The sequence below is a fragment of the Neofelis nebulosa genome, chromosome 1 (genome assembly GCF_028018385.1).
Source record: "Neofelis nebulosa isolate mNeoNeb1 chromosome 1, mNeoNeb1.pri, whole genome shotgun sequence".
NCBI classification, from domain to species: domain Eukaryota; kingdom Metazoa; phylum Chordata; class Mammalia; order Carnivora; family Felidae; genus Neofelis; species Neofelis nebulosa.
This window is the reverse complement of record NC_080782.1, coordinates 34,169,774-34,189,582: the sequence shown is the minus strand read 5'-3', so window position 1 is coordinate 34,189,582 and position 19,809 is coordinate 34,169,774. Positions and strand designations below refer to the sequence as shown.

Sequence of the window (19,809 nt, the reverse complement as noted above, 5' to 3'; positions counted from 1 at the left end):
AGTGCCTAATTGGGCTAATTGGGGATACGAAATAAAAGCAGCATGACATATAATTCTTTCAAAGTTACTATAAAGGGAATAGCAGTATTTTTTATTTTTTACATGAGAAGATATTTAAAAGCCCTTTTATTATTTTTTGGTATATAATGTACCTTGAAATTCATTTAAAACAGAATAAAGTCTAGTAAACGTAAAAATTAAGAAAAAAAAACTTTTAAAACAGGAAACTGCAAAAAGAGATCACATTACCTTCACTCAGTAATTTAGCTGTGTCTAAGTCTTGGAAAGAAACTCCTTCATTTAACTGGATAGGACACCGGTAATTTAGCATCTGTAGCAAGTAACTGATTCCATCAATAAGATACTAAATGAAAATCAAAGCCAAAGAATTATAAGTATTATATGAAGAACTGTAGAAACCTCAAACGTTAATTTCCACCCCCCCATTCTTTACTTAAGAGAAAATTGACTAGTTTGTAAATGTATCTTGTGGTTATTTTATCACAATGGTAGAAGGACCCACCCCATCCCAAAACTTTTATAAATACAACCTTCCAAATGCTCCAATTAGCAAAAGAGTATGGGAGATAAAAAAAGAAAAAACTAATCAAGAACACATGACTCAGTAATATATTTGTCAAAGATGTTAACAGAGGAAGAAAAAGATAAAATAACAAGTAATTGTTCAAAAATAATTTATTAAAACATGTACTTATTATAATTTAAGAAATACTATGAACAAAATTTTACATCAAGGGTAACCTCTCATTTCTAGGCCCGCATAAACTATGTATACAACCAACTCAAGTTTGAATTCTTAGTGAAACAATGTAAGACAGGTTCTTTGGATTTACAGATTTGGTCAGAAGAGTCAAGATGAATCAGAGGGTTACAGTGTTCTACAGTAGGGTCACGAGGTTCTTTATGAGTGATCTGCTGACAGAGAGAGGGTCACAGCCAAGTTTGTTTCCTTCAGGCCATAAATATGCTTAGAAATTAATACAGACAGTCTATATTGTATTTAAAAAAAAAAATCCCAAACTTAAAAAAAGCACGTAAACTTCCCAGTTTACAAAGGCTTTCACATGTTATCTTATTTAATCTTCACAATAATTCCCACATGCTTAAGAATACATAGCTAGTAAGTTGAAACCTGGAGTGCAAACCCAGACCCTTTGATTCCACTACTCTTCGTACTACACCAATGACAGCTTTTTGAAACCTGTAAAGTCAACAATCTAAAATGTATAAGGAACACCTTTTTACCTTTTTAAGCAAACTGGATTTTCTTGTGAGCCACTCTCTCCTTTTGGTCAGAGAATGACAATACATATAGAGTAGAGCGCCTCTTCTCCAAGAGAGGCATTCCAGAAGTTCATCCCCAAGCAAATCGCAGGGCTGAAACACAACAAAGACTTAGCTAAAAAAAGAAACCTCACATCTGTAAAAATCAAAATTAAATTCCAAAATATTGAGCAATTCAAAACACTTTCATTTCACAAGATTTGCCCTTTACTTGGCTACTTATTATTCATGAATGCCTTACTTTGTTTGAATCAATTGTAAGTTTAGAAATCTATTGCTACGTGAAAATAACTACTCCAATTTACAATTTTTTAGAAAATAATATTTAAGTATTTTAGTAGCCATTTCTAATATATCTGAAATATAAGTATTCCATAATCTGATTAAAAAGATAACTTTTCATTCAATAAATCATGCTGGGAACACTGGACAGCTACATGAAAAAGAATGAAACTGGATTACTTTCTTACACCATACACAAAAATAAACTCAAAATAAAATAAAGACCTAAACGTAAGACTTAAAACCACAATACCCCTAGAAGAAAACATAGGCAGTAATTTCTTTGATATTGGCCTTAGCAATATTTTTTTAGGTATTTTTCTTGAGGCAACGGAAACAAAAGAAATAAACTACTGAGACTACATCAAAACAAAAAGCTTCTGCACAGCAAAGGAAACCATCAACAAATGAAAATGCAACCTACTGAATGGAAGATGTTTGCAAATAACATAATGGTATACCTGATAAGGGGTTAATATCCAAAACATATAAAGAATCTATATAGCTTAACACCAAAAAAACCCCAAATAATCCAATCAAAAAGCGAACAGAGGACGCGAATAGACATTTTTCAAACGAAGATATATAGAGATGGCCAACGGACACATGAAAAGATGCTCAACATTACTAATTATCAGGGAAATGCAAATCAAAATCACAATGAGATATCATCTTGCACTTGTCAGAATGGCTAGAATCAAAAAGACAAGAAATAATAAGTGTTGGTAAGGATGTGGAGAAAAAGGAACCCTTGTATGCTACTGGTAGGAATGTAATTTGGTGCAGCCACTGAGAAAACAGTATGAATGTTCCTCAACAATTAAAAATAGAATTACTGTATGATCAAGTAATTCCACTACTGGGTATTTACCCAAAACAAAAAGACTAATTTAAAAAAATATATGCACTCCTACGTTTATTGCAGCATTATTTATAATAGCCAAGATATGGAAATAACCCAAATGTCCATTAATAGATAAACGGATAAAAAAGATGTGGTAAATACAAAGGGTTATTATTCAGCCATAAAAAAGAAAAGATCTTGCCATTTGTGATAACGTAGATAGACCTACATGGTATCGTGCTAGGAAAAATAAATCAGACAGAGAAAGACAAATACCACGTGATTTCACTTACGTGTGAAATCTAAAAAACAAAACAAATGGATAAACAAACAAAAAGCAGAATCAGACTCATAAATAGAGAACAAACTGATGGTTGCCAGAGGAATGGGCAAAACAGGTGAAGGAGAGAGAGTGGGATATACAGGCTCCCAGTTATGGAATGAGTAAATCACAGGGAAAATGGGTACAATGGTATTGTAATTGCCTTGGAAGATGTAGCTACACTTATGAACATAGCATAACGTACGAAATTGTTGAATCACTATACCATACACTTGAAACTAATGTAACATTGTATGTCAACAACAGTTCAATAAAAAATAAGTGTTAAAAAAGGGTAACTTTTTAGAAATCTGTTACTTGAAACAAGATGACACTTGTAGTACTGTTAGAATAAAATAATGAAAAAATATATATATAAGGTTTTAATATATGAAACTTTTACTGTGTTGTATCATTTAAAACTTGGGATTATTTGTTCCCACAGTTAACATCCCCTGATAAACACATAGAGAAAAAAAAAAAAATCTAGGTAAAGAGAGCCAGCAGGCAGTTAAATATAATAAATTATTTGCTTCCAAGAATAGCCAGGGCTAGACAAAAATCTTGGAATCATCTAAATAGAGATGACAATAAAAAGCATGTGAGGGGCGCCTGGGTGGCGCAGTCGGTTAAGCGTCCGACTTTAGCCAGGTCACGATCTTGCAGTCCGTGAGTTCGAGCCCCGCGTCGGGCTCTGGGCTGATGGCTCGGAGCCTGGAGCCTGTTTCCGATTCTGTGTCTCCCTCTCTCTGCACCTCCCCCGTTCATGCTCTGTCTGTCTCTCTCTGTCCCAAAAATAAATAAAAAACGTTGGAAAAAAAAAATTTAAAAAAAAAAAAAAAAAAAAAAAAGCATGTGAACAGGTTGTCAAGCAGACAGAATAGAGAAAATCAGAGGATTAAGATATCCTTGGTGAGGGTGTATCTTTCCAGGATGGGAGAAAGGGCAGATGTTTGGGGAAGAACAAGAGCCAGGCTCTGAGGGCCTCAGAGGGATGGGGTGATCAATAGGAAGAAAAGCAGCAAATGCCCAGGAGGAAAAAGACTGTAAAAAGGACAAGAGATGTGTTAATTAGATCCCTCAGGACCTTCAATCTGCAGAAGTAAAGGGAGCAGAAATAGCAAATATCTGTGTTTAGAAAATGATCAGGCACCAGTAATTCCAATACAATTCCATCATGCAAATATTCTGTTTTTTTTTTTTTTTTTTTTTTAAACGTTTTTTTTTTATTTATTTTTGGGACAGAGAGAGACAGAGCATGAACGGGGGAGGGGCAGAGAGAGAGGGAGACACAGAATCGGAAACAGGCTCCAGGCTCCGAGCCATCAGCCCAGAGCCCGACGCGGGGCTCGAACTCACGGACCGCGAGATCGTGACCTGGCTGAAGTCGGACGCTTAACCGACTGCGCCACCCAGGCGCCCCCATCATGCAAATATTCTGAAGCATATATGTGATACTTTAGTTGTGATGTTGGTCTGAGGTGTTAAAGTCTCATACATCCCTCCTTTAATCTTCATTTTAAACAGAGACCAAGACACATTCCAGAAGAAGAAATGACAGACTCTAAAGAGCAGAAGAGGAAGAAACAGCATTCCACCATAATTCACAGGAGTACAAAACTTACTTTTGGATGCATATTATTTTCTTTAATTAAAATTTCTGGTTCTGAAAGAAAACTGATCAGCTCTTTTACTTTCTGTGAAGAGTCCTCAGGAAAATCTTCATCTACTAGTTTGTTCTCCTCAAAATATGTCATGTCCAAAATGGCCTGCAGTAAAACAAACAAAAGTATCCATTAATGATTGAAATGTGAATAACTTACATTTTAACCTTACATATACAGATGCTTTATTAGACAATTAAATTTGAAAAGTGGGAAAAATGTCTAGCTGTACACATAGTCTCTGATGGGCCTCATAGGAAACCTCATAGGTATTTTAGTAAAATATTGAATTAATGATAATCTTGCTTCTCTCAAAAAAAGTAAATAAATAAGACTTTAAGCTAATCATATATGACATTAATTATGAAAAATATATTATGTTCCTTGCAATTTACACATACATACTTCTTTTCTAAATGCCTGTTATATCATATATAAATAAATAAATAAATAAATTTATAAATAAATCTTTTCTAAATGCCTGCTATATCATATATAACATTTTCTAAATGCCTGCTGTATCAATTTAAGATCACTACCTCTAGTTTTATATATTGAATCTTCAAATAGTTTATTTGTTTCTTCAAATGCAGACCTAGCATTTGGGGAATATGTATCCTGCCACCCAATAAAGGCAGTATATAGCCAACATTATGCAATTTAAACACTAAATCCCTAGCATTCCTAAATATAAGATGCTCTGTTCAAGTACCTTAAAACTACACAACCCTTTCTCTCTTTTTTTTAATCTACTGGACTAAGACTAAGGAAACTGAGTTCTTCCACTAATCACCCAACTAACCAAGGACAGTCAATTTTATTGGTAAAATAAAGAAACTGCTTTTCAAAGTTCCTTGCTTTGAGGATAGAATGAATTAACATTATGTACAACACACAGAATATTAATTATACAGGGCTACTTAAGTGCTAAGTGTTCTTGTGTTGAAGGCCTAAGTCAGGAAGAGCAAATCATTATCCTACGGATAGTAACTTTGATTCAGAACCATAATTAGGGTCTAAGGGGGCCTGGGGAATTCAAATCTGTATCTCTAGGTCTTTCATCTTATCTTTAGAAATAAATTCAAATGTTTAGAGGGTAGAAGTTAATTAAGATGGAGGGATAGGGGGAAGCTTCCCTCTTCCCTTGAACACAGCTAGATAAATATCCAGTCATTCTGAACACCCAAGAAATCAACTGACTGAAAAAATAACACTACAAGTAAAATTGTGGAAAGTAGAATCTGCAGAGAGTTGATTTGGGGGAGATAAGAACTGAGGGTGCTCCAGAGGAGAGGGAGCCCTGCTAAAAAAAAAAGACTACTGCAAAGTATTGTAAGGAGTGGAGTGCAACAAGTTTTAGAAGTCCACCACTGCCAAGGTCGTGCCTGGCTTAGCAGTATTCCCGTGGGGAAGGAGGGTGGAGACCCTGCAGAAGACAGTGTGGTCTGAGGATTCTCTGGTTGCTGGGGGAGAAATAGATCCCCTGCTTGGAGTGCACTTGGGAGTGGCAGCAAGGCCTTCTAGGGGACAGAAGAAAGGGTGGTGCTAACGTGCTACACGATTCCCAGGCATAGGAGCAGGGACACTGACTGAGGACAGCGAGTCTTGATGCCAGTTTTCTGCTCCACTTTGCCATGAACTCCAAACCACTGCGCGGTCCTGCAAACACTTTCCTGGGACAGTTGGCAAGGGGCAACAGCTTAGCGAGACCCTCCCCCAGAGGATCAGCACAGGGCCCTGCTGCACAAGTCCCTAAAATTTGGAGTTTAGAAATCAAGCCACACACCTGAGATAAAACAGCTCAGACACAGACAGCATGAAGACAGGGATTTGATGAAAGCCAGGGACACAAGAGAAGTGATTTTCTGTGAGGACTACACGAACAGTGGCAGGCACAAGCTCCCTGCTCTGGGGATGGGAGAGCCAGGCGAAGCCATTTTGCACTCTCCCTCCCCCTGCCGCCCATCAGTACTGAGCAATCTCAGTGAGCTAAAGAGCACCACCAAGTGGAGACCGGGTGCTTACACTAAGCCCTGCGCCCCTGCACCTTGCATATGCATCTCTACAGGGGCAAGTAGTGAGAACCAGTGCAACAAACATACTGGGTCACAAATCAGCCCTCAACAAACACAAAAAGATCTAGATCATTCCATGCATATTTTCAAACCACAAAGCTATGAAACCTGAAGTCAACCACAAGAAAATATTTGGAAAGACCATAGATACATGGAGGTTAAAGAACATCCTACTGAAGAATGAATGGGTAAATCAGAAAATTAAAGAAGAAATAAAGAAGTACATGGAAGCAAATGAAAATATAAACATGACAGTCCGAAACCTTTGGGACGCAGCAAAGGCAGTCCTAAGAGGGAAGTATATTCAATACAGGCCTACCTCAAGAAGCAAGAAAAGTCTCAAAGACACAACCTAAACTTACATGTAAAGAAGCTAAAAAAGAACAGAAAATATAGCCTAAAGCCAGCAGAAAAAGGGAAATAATAAAGATTAGAGCAGAAATAAATGAAGTAGAAACAAACAAAACCCAGTAGAACAGATCAACGAAACTAAGAGCTGACTCTTTGAATGTATTAATAAAATTGATAACCCCCTAGCCAGACTTATCAAAAAGAAAAGAGAAAGAACCTAGATAAATAAAATCAGGAATGAAAGAGGAGAGATCATAACCAACACCACAGAAATACAAATAACCGTAAGAGAGTATTAGGAAAAATTATGTCAATCAACTCGGTAATCTGGAAGAAATGGACACATTCCTAGAAACATAAAAACTACCAAAACTGAAACAGGAAGAAACAGAAAATTTGAACAAACCCATAACCAGCAAAGAAACTGATCAGTAATCAAAAATCTCCTGGGGCGCATGGATTGCTCAGTCGCATCGGACTCTTGATTTCAGCTCTGTCATGACCTCATGGTTTGTGGGTTCAAGCCCCATGCTGACAGAGCAGATCCTATGTGAGATTCTGTCTGTCCATCCCCTGCTAGCTCTCTCTCTCAAAATAAATAAATAAACTTAAAAAAAAAAAAATCTCCCAACAGGGGCGCTGGGTAGCTCAGTCTATTGAGCGTCCAACTCTTGATTTCACCTCAGGTCATGATCCCAGGGTTGTGGGATTGAGCCCCATGTCGGACTCCACACTGAACATCATGAACATCAAGCTTGCTTAAGATTCTCTCTCTCTCTGTCTCTCTCTCTCTCTCTCTCTCTTCCCCCCCTCCACCCTGCCCGTGTCAACCATCCATGCTCTCGAAAGGAAGGAAGAAAGGAAGGAAAGAAGGAAAGAAGGAAGGATCTCCCAATAAAAGTACAGGGCCAGATGGCTTCCCAGAGAAATCCTACCAGATATTTAAAGAGTTACTACCTATTCTTCTTAACCTGTTCCAACAAATAGCAATGGAAGGAAAAGTTCCAAACTCCTTCTATGCAGCTAGCATTACCTTGACTCCAAAGCCAGACAAAGACCCAATAAAAAGGAAAATTACAGGTCAATATCCCTGATAAGCATGGATGCAAAAAATCTCAATAAGATACTAGCAAATAGAATTCAACAGTACATGAAAAGAATTATTCACCACAATAAAGTGGGATTTATTCCTGGGCTACAGAGCTGGTTTGGTATCCGCAAATCATTCAATATGATACGCCACATTAATAAAAGAAAGGATAAAAACTGTATAATCCCTCTTAATAGACGCAGAAAAGCATTTGACAAAATACAGCATCCATTCTTGATAAAAACCCTCAACAAGTAGGAATAAATGGAACATACCTTAACATCATAAAGGCCATATACAAAAGACTCACAGCTAATATCATCCTCAAATGGGGAAAAACTGAGAGCTTTTCCTGTATGGTCAGAAACAAGACAGATGCCCACTGTCACCATTACTATTTGTCATAACACTGGAAGTCTTAGCCTCAGCAATCAGACAACAAAAAGAAATAAAAGGCATCCAAGTTGGCAAGGAAGAAGTCAAACTTTCACTATTTACAGACAGCATGTTACTCTATGTGGAAAACCCAAAGATTCCACCAAAATCTTGCTAGAATACATGAATTCAGCAAAGTCTCAGGATATAAAGTCAATGTACAGAAATTTGTTGCATTTCTATATACCAATAATGAAGCAGCAGAAAGAAAAGTCAAGGAATCAATCCCATTTACAAATGCACCAAAAATCATAAGATACCTAGGAATAAACCTAACCAGTAAAACTGTGTAACAGTAAAACTGTGTAACACTTACGAAGGAAATTGAAGAGGACCCCCCCCCCCCAACTGCAAAAAGGAAAAATATTCCATGTTCATGGATTGGAAGAACACTGTTAAAATGTCCATACTACCCAAAGCAATCTACACATTTAATGCAATCTCTATCAAAATACCATTAGCATTTTTCACAGAGCTAGAACAATCCTAAAATTTGTATGGAACGACAAAAGACTCCAAATGGCCAAAGCAATCATAAAAAAGAAAAGCAAAGCTGGAAGCATCACAGTTCCGGACTTTAAGCTATATTACAAAACTGTAATCATCAAGACAGTATGGTACTGGCACAAAAACAGACACACAGATCAATGGAACAGAACAGAAAGTCCAGAAATGGATCTACAACTACATGGTTAAGTAATCCTCAACAAAGAAGGAAAGAATACCTGATGGAAAAAAGGCAGACTCTTCAACAAAAATGTTGGGAAAACTGGACAGCAACATGTAGAAAATTGAATTTGCACCCCTTTCTGACACCATATGCAAAAATTCAAATTTATAAAAGACCTAAATATGAGAGAGGAAACCATCAAAATTCTAGAGGAGAACACAGGCAGCAACCTCTCTGACCTAGGCTGGAGCAATTTCTTACCAGACACATCACTGAAGGCAACGAAAACAAGAAAAAATAAATTAGTAGTTAAGATAAAAAGCTTCTGCACAGCAAAGGAAATAGTCAACAAAACTAAAAGGCAGCCTATATAATAGAAGATATTTGCAACTGGCATATCTGATAACAGGTTAGTACTCACAATATATAAAGAACTTATCAAACTCAACACCCAAAAAACAAATAATCCAGTGAAGAAATGGGCAAAAGACATGAACATATTTCCACAGAAGACATACAGATGGCTAACAGACACATGAAAAGATGCTCTTCATCACTCATCATTAGGGAAACATCAATCAAAATCATGATAAGATACCAAATTAATAATACAAGAAACAACAGGTATTGGCAGGGATACGGAGAAAGGGGAACCCTCTTACCCTGGTGGTAGGAATGCAAACTGGTGTAGCCACTCTGGAAAACAGTTCGGAGGTCCCTCAAAAAATCAAAACTAGAACTACCCCACGATCCAGCAATTGCACTACTAGGTATTTACCCAAAGGATACAAAAATATAGAATCAAAGAGGCACATGCTCCCCAGTATTTATAGCAGCATTATCAACTATACCCAAAGTATGGAAAGAGCCCAAATGTCCATCAACTGAGAATGGATAAAGAAGATGTGGTGCATGTCTGTGTGTGTGTGTGTGTGTGTATGTGTGTGTACATGGAATATTACTCAGTGATCAAAAAGAATGAAATCTTGCTATTTGCAACAACACGGATGGAACTAAAGTATATTATGCTAAGCAAAATAGATCAGCCAGAGAAAGAATAACACCATATGATTTTACTCATATGCGGAATTAAGAAACAAAAGAGATGAACATAGGGGAGGGGGGGGAAACACTGAAAACAGAAAGGGTAACAATGCACAAGAGGCTGTGAAAGAGAACAAACAGGGTTGATGGAGGGAGGTGAGTGGGGGATGGGCTAGATGGGTGATGGGTATTCAGGAGGTCACTTGTTATGATGAGCACTGGGTGTTGTAAGGGATGAATCACTGAATTCTACTCCTGAAACCAGTTATTACACTGTATGTGAAGTAACTAGAATTTAAATAAAAATCTGAAGAGAAAAAAAATGTTTACAACTCTCTCACTGAAAGAAATGAAACAAGCAGGGAGTCTTCCAAAGGGAAAGAAAGCCAGGCAGAGCTCTGCCAAATAACAGCAGCCCTTTGGGTTTTATGAGTAAGTTGTTATAGGTTCAGTCAACCATGATATCTGAAGGCGGAAATGAGCTTTATGTACCTCCCAATAAGAAGTAGAGTGCCAGGCCCCTAAATGCTATACATGTGTACTTTGAAAGCTTAACTATGTTTACTCTACTCTTCATAACCACTTCATCTTCATTATCAAGTAAAGCATATAAGGCACTCTGTCAACTATACAGTGCTATAAGAACGTTCGTTACTATAATGAAATTATGTTTCTTAATGTCAACTTGCCTCAGCAGTGTTTGAGAAAACCAAACTAGGTCTTCCCCATATAGAGACCTGAATTTGAAAGGAAAGTAAAAAAAAAAAAAAAAAAAAAAAAAAAGGCAGCAGGGGGGAGACTGGGGTGCAGAAAAATTTTATACAGTTGCATGACAATAGCAGGAGAGTCATGTGGAGGATCCCAAAAAAGGATGAGTTTCAGGGAAAAAAAATAATCAGGGACCTTACAGAGACCTTTATTCCCTCTGAATAACTTTCAAAAGCTTGGAAATTGCATGTACTAGTGTTTTGCTTAATGAAATATAAAGGGAAGCAATTCTGCTATCTGCAAGATTTTTTTCCTTAACATTAAATAATAAATCTTCTTTCTATAGTTTCAAAGTTTCAAGTCTATATGTTTTATACATAAAGGGGTTTTTCTGACCAAAATTAAATACTTTATTTATTTTTTTTTTAGGTTTATTTAATTTTGAGAGTGAGGGTGAGCAAGCATAAGCATGTGAGTGGGGGTGGGGCAGATAAAGAGGGACAGAGAGAGAATCCAAGGCAGGCTCCCCACTGTCAGCATAGAGCCCCATGTGGGGCTCAATCCCACAAAATGTGAGATCGTGACCTGAGCTGAAACCAAGAGTTGTACCCTTAACCAACTAAGCCACCCAGGTACCCTAACACTGTTTTTTTTTTTAAGATTTTATTTTTAAGCAATCTGTACACCCAATGTGGGGCTCAAACTTACAACTTCAAGATTAGGGGCTGTATGCTCTACCAACTGAGCCAGCCAGGTGCCCCAAAAATCAAACACTTTAAATAGAGAATAAATTGGTTTCACTACACCTAAACTTTGGAGTCAGAGTCAATCATCTTATATAGGCAATCTGTCCCCATATCATCTCAGAAACCACATCTGTTTCAGTACCTGTGTGTAAAGTTCTAGAAGATTTGATGGGTTTGAACATTCTTTGTCTTCTCCACACAGAAGTTTCAATTTTTCTAGAGCTGCAGAAGCCCGAATTAAAAAGTGATCTGTAAGAGATAAAAACATGAATTTCATATAGTTTCAAGGTGTTCTTTAAACAAAAAAAAAATGGTGTATCTGAAATCATATTATGTCACAGCATGAAGACGCAGCATGGTAGTAATATCTTATGTAAACCACGAAGTACATCATAATGCCTAATCCTACCTAAATTCATCACAGTAATTTATTCTCAATAGCTAGACTGAACTTCTCCAGGTTCAGTTGCCATTTCTTAAATGCAATGTGTATTTTCATAGTGCTGCTTTTATGATGTTGACATACTCAAAATATTTAAATAATAAATTGAAAACTTGTATTCGAATAGTACAAACAGTATACATAAGTCTACAGAAAGTTCTTCCACTAAAAACTTATAATTTCATAAATGTATTTCCTAAAAGAACATGACTGATTAAATCAGGTGCGCCAAAAATGTAAGCTCTGAGCAATTTTAACTTTATCCTGTTTATGTATTTATGTATGTAAATAGCTGTTATAATTAAAATTACATAATCTAAAAAATTACATAATCCATCTGCATATTTTATTCCTTCAAAAACCTGTAAGTGGAACAAATTACCTAATTCTTTCAAAGAAAGGAGTATTCTAATATGCCCTCTAAAAACAATACCCTCTCTCCCCTCTACATTGTCTAATTTCTTTTTTTTTTTTAATTTTTTAAGTTTCCTTATTTATTTTGAGAGAGACAGAGATAGCGCAAGGCGGGGGGGGGGGGGGGGGAAGCAGAGAGAGGGAGACAGAGAATCCCAAGCAGGCTCCACACTGTCAGCTTGGAGCCCAATGAGGGGCTCGAACTCAAACCATGAGATTATGACCCGAGCGGAAACCAAGAGTCGGATGCTTAACCAACTGAGCCACCCAGGCACCCCTACGTTGTCTAATTTCTCCCCTGTCTCCAGTATCATATTCCCTTGGTTTTCATGGTTTCACTTTTTTCTTATAGATTTTTCCTCCCTAACCCGCCAAGTGTCCATACCAAGGTGCTATTTATCTACCCTTCTGCACCATCTCATGTAGTCAAATTTAGACATGCCTACCATCAAGACTTCAAAGTCTCTGAATTTGCCCCTTTTGTGCTTCCCTTCAGAAATATGTATCTTTTCCAACACTAGCCAACAGACAGAAAATGTAGAACTTACTGCAGGCCCATCTGATCCAGCTTTAGCACTTACACAAATAGTAAGTTGTTTAGTATTGGAGTGAAAGCGACACCAGCTTCATTATGTCTGTTGGCAACCATACAATGACCTTAAGTTTTTCCAAGTGAGGACTAGCCTGTATCTAAACCAGATTCTGATTGATTTAAGATCCACTATTTTTTTGCTTTGAAAGCTACTTCTTTAGCACTGCCTTCCAATCTCTCAGCCCAGAAGTAGCATCTCCCAACCTGGGGGGAAAAGAATTCCACTGTGAATGGAACATGGCACTCTATATGTGCTTTAGAAACTTAGTTGACATTTTCTTCTTAATTTGCAAGATTATTTTAAATGTAAAGAGTTGTACTAAATTCACTAAACCATTGCTGAAGGAGTATCTCACATGAATTCCTAAGTACAGGGGAGAGGGGATAATGGCTCACATTTTAGCAAACTTTTATAAAATATAGTATTTTTACTAGAACCATTGAAAGTGACGACTGGCAAGGCAAAGACAAGTGACTCTTACATGACCTCTGGAAAAAGTCCCTCTCATGGCATATTTCTATATACTGAACATATTGTGCTCGTACAATGAGAAATAAAGAACAAAAATTGACCAGAAATAAAAAGGAGAGCAATCTTAGAACAATGTCTAGTTGCATCTCATCTCATTTGAAGTAGAAAACAGAAAACTATCAATTCCTATAATGTAATACAAATATGTAGCTGTTACAGGAAAGGACACATATTGAGTGAATATTATTTTTGTTGTGTGGAAAAGAATGCCAAGTTCAGTTCAAACATCTGCAACCATGTTTTAATTTAACTTCATAAAATAAGAAAATGTTGCCATTAATACTCATTAATAGCTCATAATGAAGATCAGTATTATTTTACTTTTAGTAAATCTTCACAACTTTAAAGTCTCCCAAAAAGGGGTGCCTGGCTAGTTTAGTGGTTGGAGCATACGACTCTTTATCTTGGGATTGTAAATTTGAGCCCCATGCTGGGTGCAGAGATTACTTAAAACTAAAATCTTTAAAAATTAAAAAATCAAATAATGTCTCTCAACAAGGACATGCATCACTTTACTTTTTAAATTTTTTTGATGTTTATTTATTTTTGAGAGAGAGAGAGAGAGAGAGAGTGACCAGGGGAGGGAGCAGAGAAAGGGAGACAAAGGATCTGAAGCGGGCCCCTTGCTGAGAGTGGAGAGCCCAATGGTGTCTCGAACCCAACCATGAGATCATGACCTGAGCCAAGGTAGGATGATTAACCAGCTGAGCCACTTCTGCGCCCCACCACTTTACTTTTACTTCCACCCCTTATTCTAGTCTGGAGTAAAGAACTCTTCCATGGAAAAATGAGAATGATAAAGAACTCTTCCATGGAAAAATGAGAATGACGTTTGGGCTCAGTGATAAGTGAATAAAAAACATTCTTTGATCTCTTTAGTCTGGTTTAAGTGGAGCTGGTGTGGGGTGAAGATCACTGTATAGCTTATTTAGGGGTAATTTGGATACACTTCCAGGTAATAGCCACTACGGTGGATAAACTATTCATGTGAATCCTGGGATTCACTTACCACAAACCAAAAAAGAAGTCAGCTTCAGGGTGGTCTGTGGATTTTGAAAAACATACTCTAAGAAAAGATAATCAAGCAAATAATCTTTATTGAACTTGAGCCATTTCATTGTGGACCCTATTCAATACATTCACCAACAATCAATAATCTGGCAAAATGTTCCACTACTATTTTCCTATAAGTCTGATGACAGACCACCAGAATTTAAAAGCCTATCTGTATTACTAAATGCTCAAAACTCAAAAATAAAATAATGTAGAACCTATAGGGAGCTGAGATGTAAATAAGACAATTAAACTTAAAAGTCGCAGTAATTCTCTAAGCCAGTCTTTCCTAAGGAAAACACTTGGACCTTTCCAAACAAGTGTTCTAACACTAACAGAGCCGTGGTGAGAACTGAGGCGATGTATAGAAAAGAATCGTCCAAACTATACCAATGCAAAGCTCTTCTGTATTGTTTACAGTTGGATTTAGAATCCAAAACAGAAGACGAAAATTTATAAGGCAGCAATTAAAAAGTTTAACTGTTACACATGCCTAGCTATCTTTACTGCACCCCAATCATTACTTACCAGCGTACTATCAGTCAACTTTAACTACTCATTTAAACTTTTGTACTTTTATCCAGATTCTACTCTTTTCCCAATCGCTATAGGCATAAAGACGAGCAGCACTGATTTGACTGAGATGTAAGCGGTTTTCATGGGTTATGAAAAACGCAATGTAGACACAAATGCCTTGGCTTAAGGCAACGTGAGTTTCTGGAGGTGGACAATCGACGGTGCAGCGAGGGTAACAAGTGCAACACCTTCGGTAGCTCTGGCCTGGGATCTACACCGAGCACAGGCCGCAGCCTCCAGCCCGTACCGCGGTCGAGTGCCAGCTATGAACTACGGCCAGCCCGCCCGCCCCACTCTCCTCCGCTCCCTCACCATCTTCGCCGGCGGCTTCGCTAAGCTGCTGTATGTGAGCCTGAGCCAGGTCCCCGAGCTCTTCCACTCGCCTTACCACACTGGAACCTGCGGCCGCCATGGCCACGACGGGCGGGCGCGCCCCAGCCACGTGACTTTGCCGGGCCGCGGTCACCTGATTCCCGGCTTGGGCGGGGCGTAAGGGCGGAGCTCACCCGGTTGGTGGGAGGGAACCCCAGCTCGGCAACAGGGCCGGTCCAGGCCCGTAAAGGTTGCTACGGTTTATATTTTTTTCGTCTTCGGTTACTTCCTCTTCTTCCCACAATCCTGAGCGGTAGGGATACTTGAGGGGCTGGCATGACATCAGGGCACGCCTCTCTCCCGCCCCCTCCTCTAAACCAATCGGGAGCGGCCCACACCCTCAGGTTGGTCCAATAGGAAGCCAGCTTTCTCTGAGGGGGCGCTGGGAGGAGAGCGTGGCAGCGACTGGCTGGTGCTGGTTGACTGTCTGGCCTTGCTCTTGTGTTTCTGGCCCCTGTCCGATTTTGGCCTTTGTAGCGAGAGCGTTGCCTAAAATCAAATGACTATAATCTCCTAGTCAGAAATGGTAAAGCCTGACAGCCCCCTTGTAGCACATCTAAGTCTTTGAGCGGTGAGGTTATTGTGCATCTGGGAGGGGAGATCCCAGCGCTAGTGTGTGTTTCTAGTCTAGGTGTTGGAGTGTCGCTTTTCCAAATCTTAATTTTAGCTCCTGAGTTTGTTTTATTTCTTTCTGATCTGCTTTGGCTAGCCCGTATTAATGTACTTTAACCATCTCGCGTCCAGTGGTACCAAAATTTTGCATTTACAAGAAGTTATATTGCCATACACCTCAACACCCTCAAAGTGCTCATAGTGTGTGAAGTTCATCCTCTCATGTGTGAGTTTCAAAGTACTTCGTCAACAAGTCTAATTTCTACTTTGCATTCCCTATATTCTTGCCTCTTATCAAATCTTAACTCAAGTTTTTTTTCAGTTTGACACAGCACATCTTGAATGATCTCCATCCTATCTTTTTATGAAAGATAGTTTTATATCTAATAGGAAACATTAAAAATAGGGAAATAGTGTGTTGTAATTTATAAGCGATGGACCACAAAGGCTTCCCAGCTGACCTTTATAACAACAGTTTCTTCCTCCAAGTCACCCTAAATATAGAGGACAGACAGGAATCACGTATTAATTTTGTTTCCTCAGTGCCTTCTATAGTGCCTGGCACATTATAAGTATTCAGAAAGTGTTTATTAGTTAAACAAAAATCCCACGTTATCTTCTCATTATATAACTTTCTAATCAGGAAGCTAAAGGCCAGGAAGTTTGCATTATATGATCAATGTGGGCTAAAGAATCAAAATTCTAAGGGCACCTTGGTGGCTCAGTTGGTTAAGTGTCCAACTCTTGATTTTGGCTCAGGTCATGATCTCACGGGTCATGAGTCTGAGTTCAAGCCCCACTTTGGGTTCTGTGCTGACAGTGTGGAGCCTGCTTGGGATTCTCTGTCCCTCTCTCTGCACCTCTCATGCTTACACACATGTGAACTCTCTCTCTCTCTCTCTCTCAAAACAAATAAACTTTGAAAAAAAAAATTGAAACTCTAATAAGCATTTCACACCTCAAAAAAGCCAAAACCTACTCAGTGTATATTTTATATAAAATTTACAATTTCAGTAATTCATTAAACAACCATGGACTTTCAGTAGGAAGCATAGTTGAAACTGGAAATTATTTGCTCAACTGATAGTCATGCGTGCATGTCTTCAGAGAGATTTGGAAGGGATTTGAGAGCACAGAGTACAACCCTTCATATCCAGATGAAGAAACTGGACAGAATTTGTCTATGAACTGCTCCAAACCCTAGAGTACATGATTCTGTGATTTGTCCAAGACTATACCAAAGTAAGCACCTGAAGAAGACTGTCTCATGGTAAATACTGAGAACAGCCAGCCCTCACCAAGAAAGGCACTGAAGAAAGTGCTTAAAGCCAGAGAAACTCTGCCTTTAAAAAAATGTGAGTAATTTTCTCCAATTTTACAGTTTGTTATTTTTACTTTAAAAACTCACATAAATATAATAAAAATATAATGCTAGATTTAAAAAATTTTTCAGAGAAATTAGTAACTCATCATGAATCTACCAAAAAATATCTTCTAAAATAAATAATTGATCTATTTGTACCATTGTCCTCATCACTGATATATAATTGGATAAAATCCAATTAACTGAGAAGAAATAAATTAAATTAAATTTACAAGCAGGAAGACCTTGTGCTTTCTGCAATGTCTCTCTAGTTCCCTCTATTGACAATATTTAACATTGTATCAGTTTACAAAAAAAAAAAAAACACTTAAAGGGCCCATATATTTTTCATAAAAATGGCAAAAAGCATAAATTTAGAGCTAAGGAGCAATAAATCTATAACCAGCACAGTGGAGAAGAATATATCTGGCACAGTGAATAGCACATGCAATGACTCTGAATTTGGAAATTTTTTGACAGCTTGGAGGAATGGAAGGAGGCCAAAGGTTCCTAGTATGGGGGGTGGGGGGGAGTGAAACAAGGTGAGGATTAATAGCACAGGTGGAGGTTATCTCTTGAGGTGGATGCCTCACTCACAACCATGGAAACGAACTCCACAACCTGGAGTAAGCTCCCACTGGCCATGTCTATATTAACTGACCTTGTCTTCTGGCCATGACCAAATTATTTATTCAATTATGTAGTCATTAATTCAATGTTTAATGAACACCTACTGGATGCCAGGCATAGGTGTATGGTAATAAATAAGACAGTAGACTTTGTGGAGATAGATCAAATTGGGGATAATAGATAGATCCAGGGGTAAAAATTTGACAGAAGCCAAGCCAATCAAATTCTTTCCCCTGGTAATTTGAAATACTGAAGAGAGAAGCACAGAGACAAGACTGATCATATTAATGTCAGCAGTCCAGAGAGAATTCTGCTGCTGTGGAGTTTCCTGGGGAAGGACTTGGTTTATCTCCCTAAGTCTTGGTTGCTCAACGTTTCCTCGATAGTTTCCAGCATCTTTATCCTGAAACTAATTAGTGCCAGTTCCTGTTGTCTGAAATCAAAAAACGATAATACAGAATGGGTATAGGTTGGTAGGGACATGTCAGACAGGGCTTCTGGTACCACGTTAAAGATTGTAGACTTTATCTTACATGGGACAAGAAGCTATTGAAGCTTGCTTACAAGCAAGGAAGTGGTATGATCAGATTGTATTTTAAGGACCTTACTCTGGCTGCTGTGAAGAGAATGGAATGACAGAGTGTGAAAGAGAAGTGGGTAGTTCACCTGGGAGACCATTTAGTTCTCTGGATGAGAAATAAAGTAATTCATACTAGAATAGGGACAGTGGAAATGGAAAGCAGTGATTCAATTGGATACACTATAGAAGTAGAATCAGTAGGATTTGGGGAAGGGATTGGACATGAGAGGTGCAGGGGAAAGATATCAAGGCTGTGTCCAGGTTTTTGCCAAGAGCTACTTGGCCAAGGGCAGTGACATTTACTGATTCAGATGAATCTGAAGGAGGAGCAGATCGGTGAAGGAGAGCAAGAATTCAGTCTTCTTGATTTCTAGAGGTCTTTATGTAAACCCAAGCTGAATAAAACTTTTATCTAATGTAACTTTTTACATTCATCTAACTGGCAATCCAATTTTTTCCTTTTAATTTTTATTTAGTGTTTTTTTTTTTTTAAATTTGAGAGAGAGAAGAGAGACACAGAGTAGGGGAGAGGAGCAGGGGGGGAGGGGGAGAGGAGGTAGAGGGGGAGAGTGAGAGAGAGAGAGAGAGAGAGAGAGAGACGAGAGAGAGAGAATCATAATCAGGCTCCATGTTGCAGGGAGTATGGCCAGAGTTGCAAAAGATGAGTCTGCAAAGTGCAGTTAAGTGAAGGTCCTCACACTCAGTGGGAATGAGGCCCCGACTCCAGAATGAAGCCTCTCTTTATTAGGATAATTGCTAAAGACTAAGTGCATAAAGTCAACTAAGCAAGTGAAGTAATCAACTTAATGATTTTGCTTTCCAAGGTTGAATTTTGGGATAATTGTTTTTTATGATACTAGGAAGGGTCAGGTGTGAAGGAGGATCTGGCCCTGGACAATGTTAATGGCTCAAGGCGTTCCTTAGTAGCCACAGCTGTGTTCAGCTATGTAACCATGTCCTAAGGCCTTGCACCTTCTCCAGCCTTTCCCTTTTGAAGTCTTTTCCTTTGATGTTTCTCTCACTGCATCTCCCACAGCTCCACACTGAGCTGTTTAAAAAAAAAAAAAAAAATTGAAGGACCTGGGTAGCTCAGATGGTTGAACGTCC

General features: G+C 38.3%; 1 protein-coding gene across 2 annotated transcripts in view; it reads right to left on the bottom strand.

Moving 5' to 3' along the window:
- RIMOC1 (RAB7A interacting MON1-CCZ1 complex subunit 1) overlaps window positions 1-19,809 on the bottom strand; it is a 50,106-nt gene that overhangs the window by 8,476 nt on the left and 21,821 nt on the right. The window contains exons 1-5 of one of the 2 annotated variants that reach the window (XM_058718673.1): window positions 15,458-15,899; window positions 11,679-11,785; window positions 4,379-4,522; window positions 1,267-1,398; window positions 250-364 (exon numbers count right to left, since the gene is read on the bottom strand). In XM_058718673.1, the coding sequence (XP_058574656.1) occupies window positions 250-364; window positions 1,267-1,398; window positions 4,379-4,522; window positions 11,679-11,785; window positions 15,458-15,557 (598 nt within the window). In that variant the 5' untranslated portion in view covers window positions 15,558-15,899. Of the gene's footprint in view, window positions 1-249; window positions 365-1,266; window positions 1,399-4,378; window positions 4,523-11,678; window positions 11,786-15,457; window positions 15,900-19,809 lie in introns of those variants that run through there. The other variant, XM_058718681.1, reaches the window with a different exon arrangement.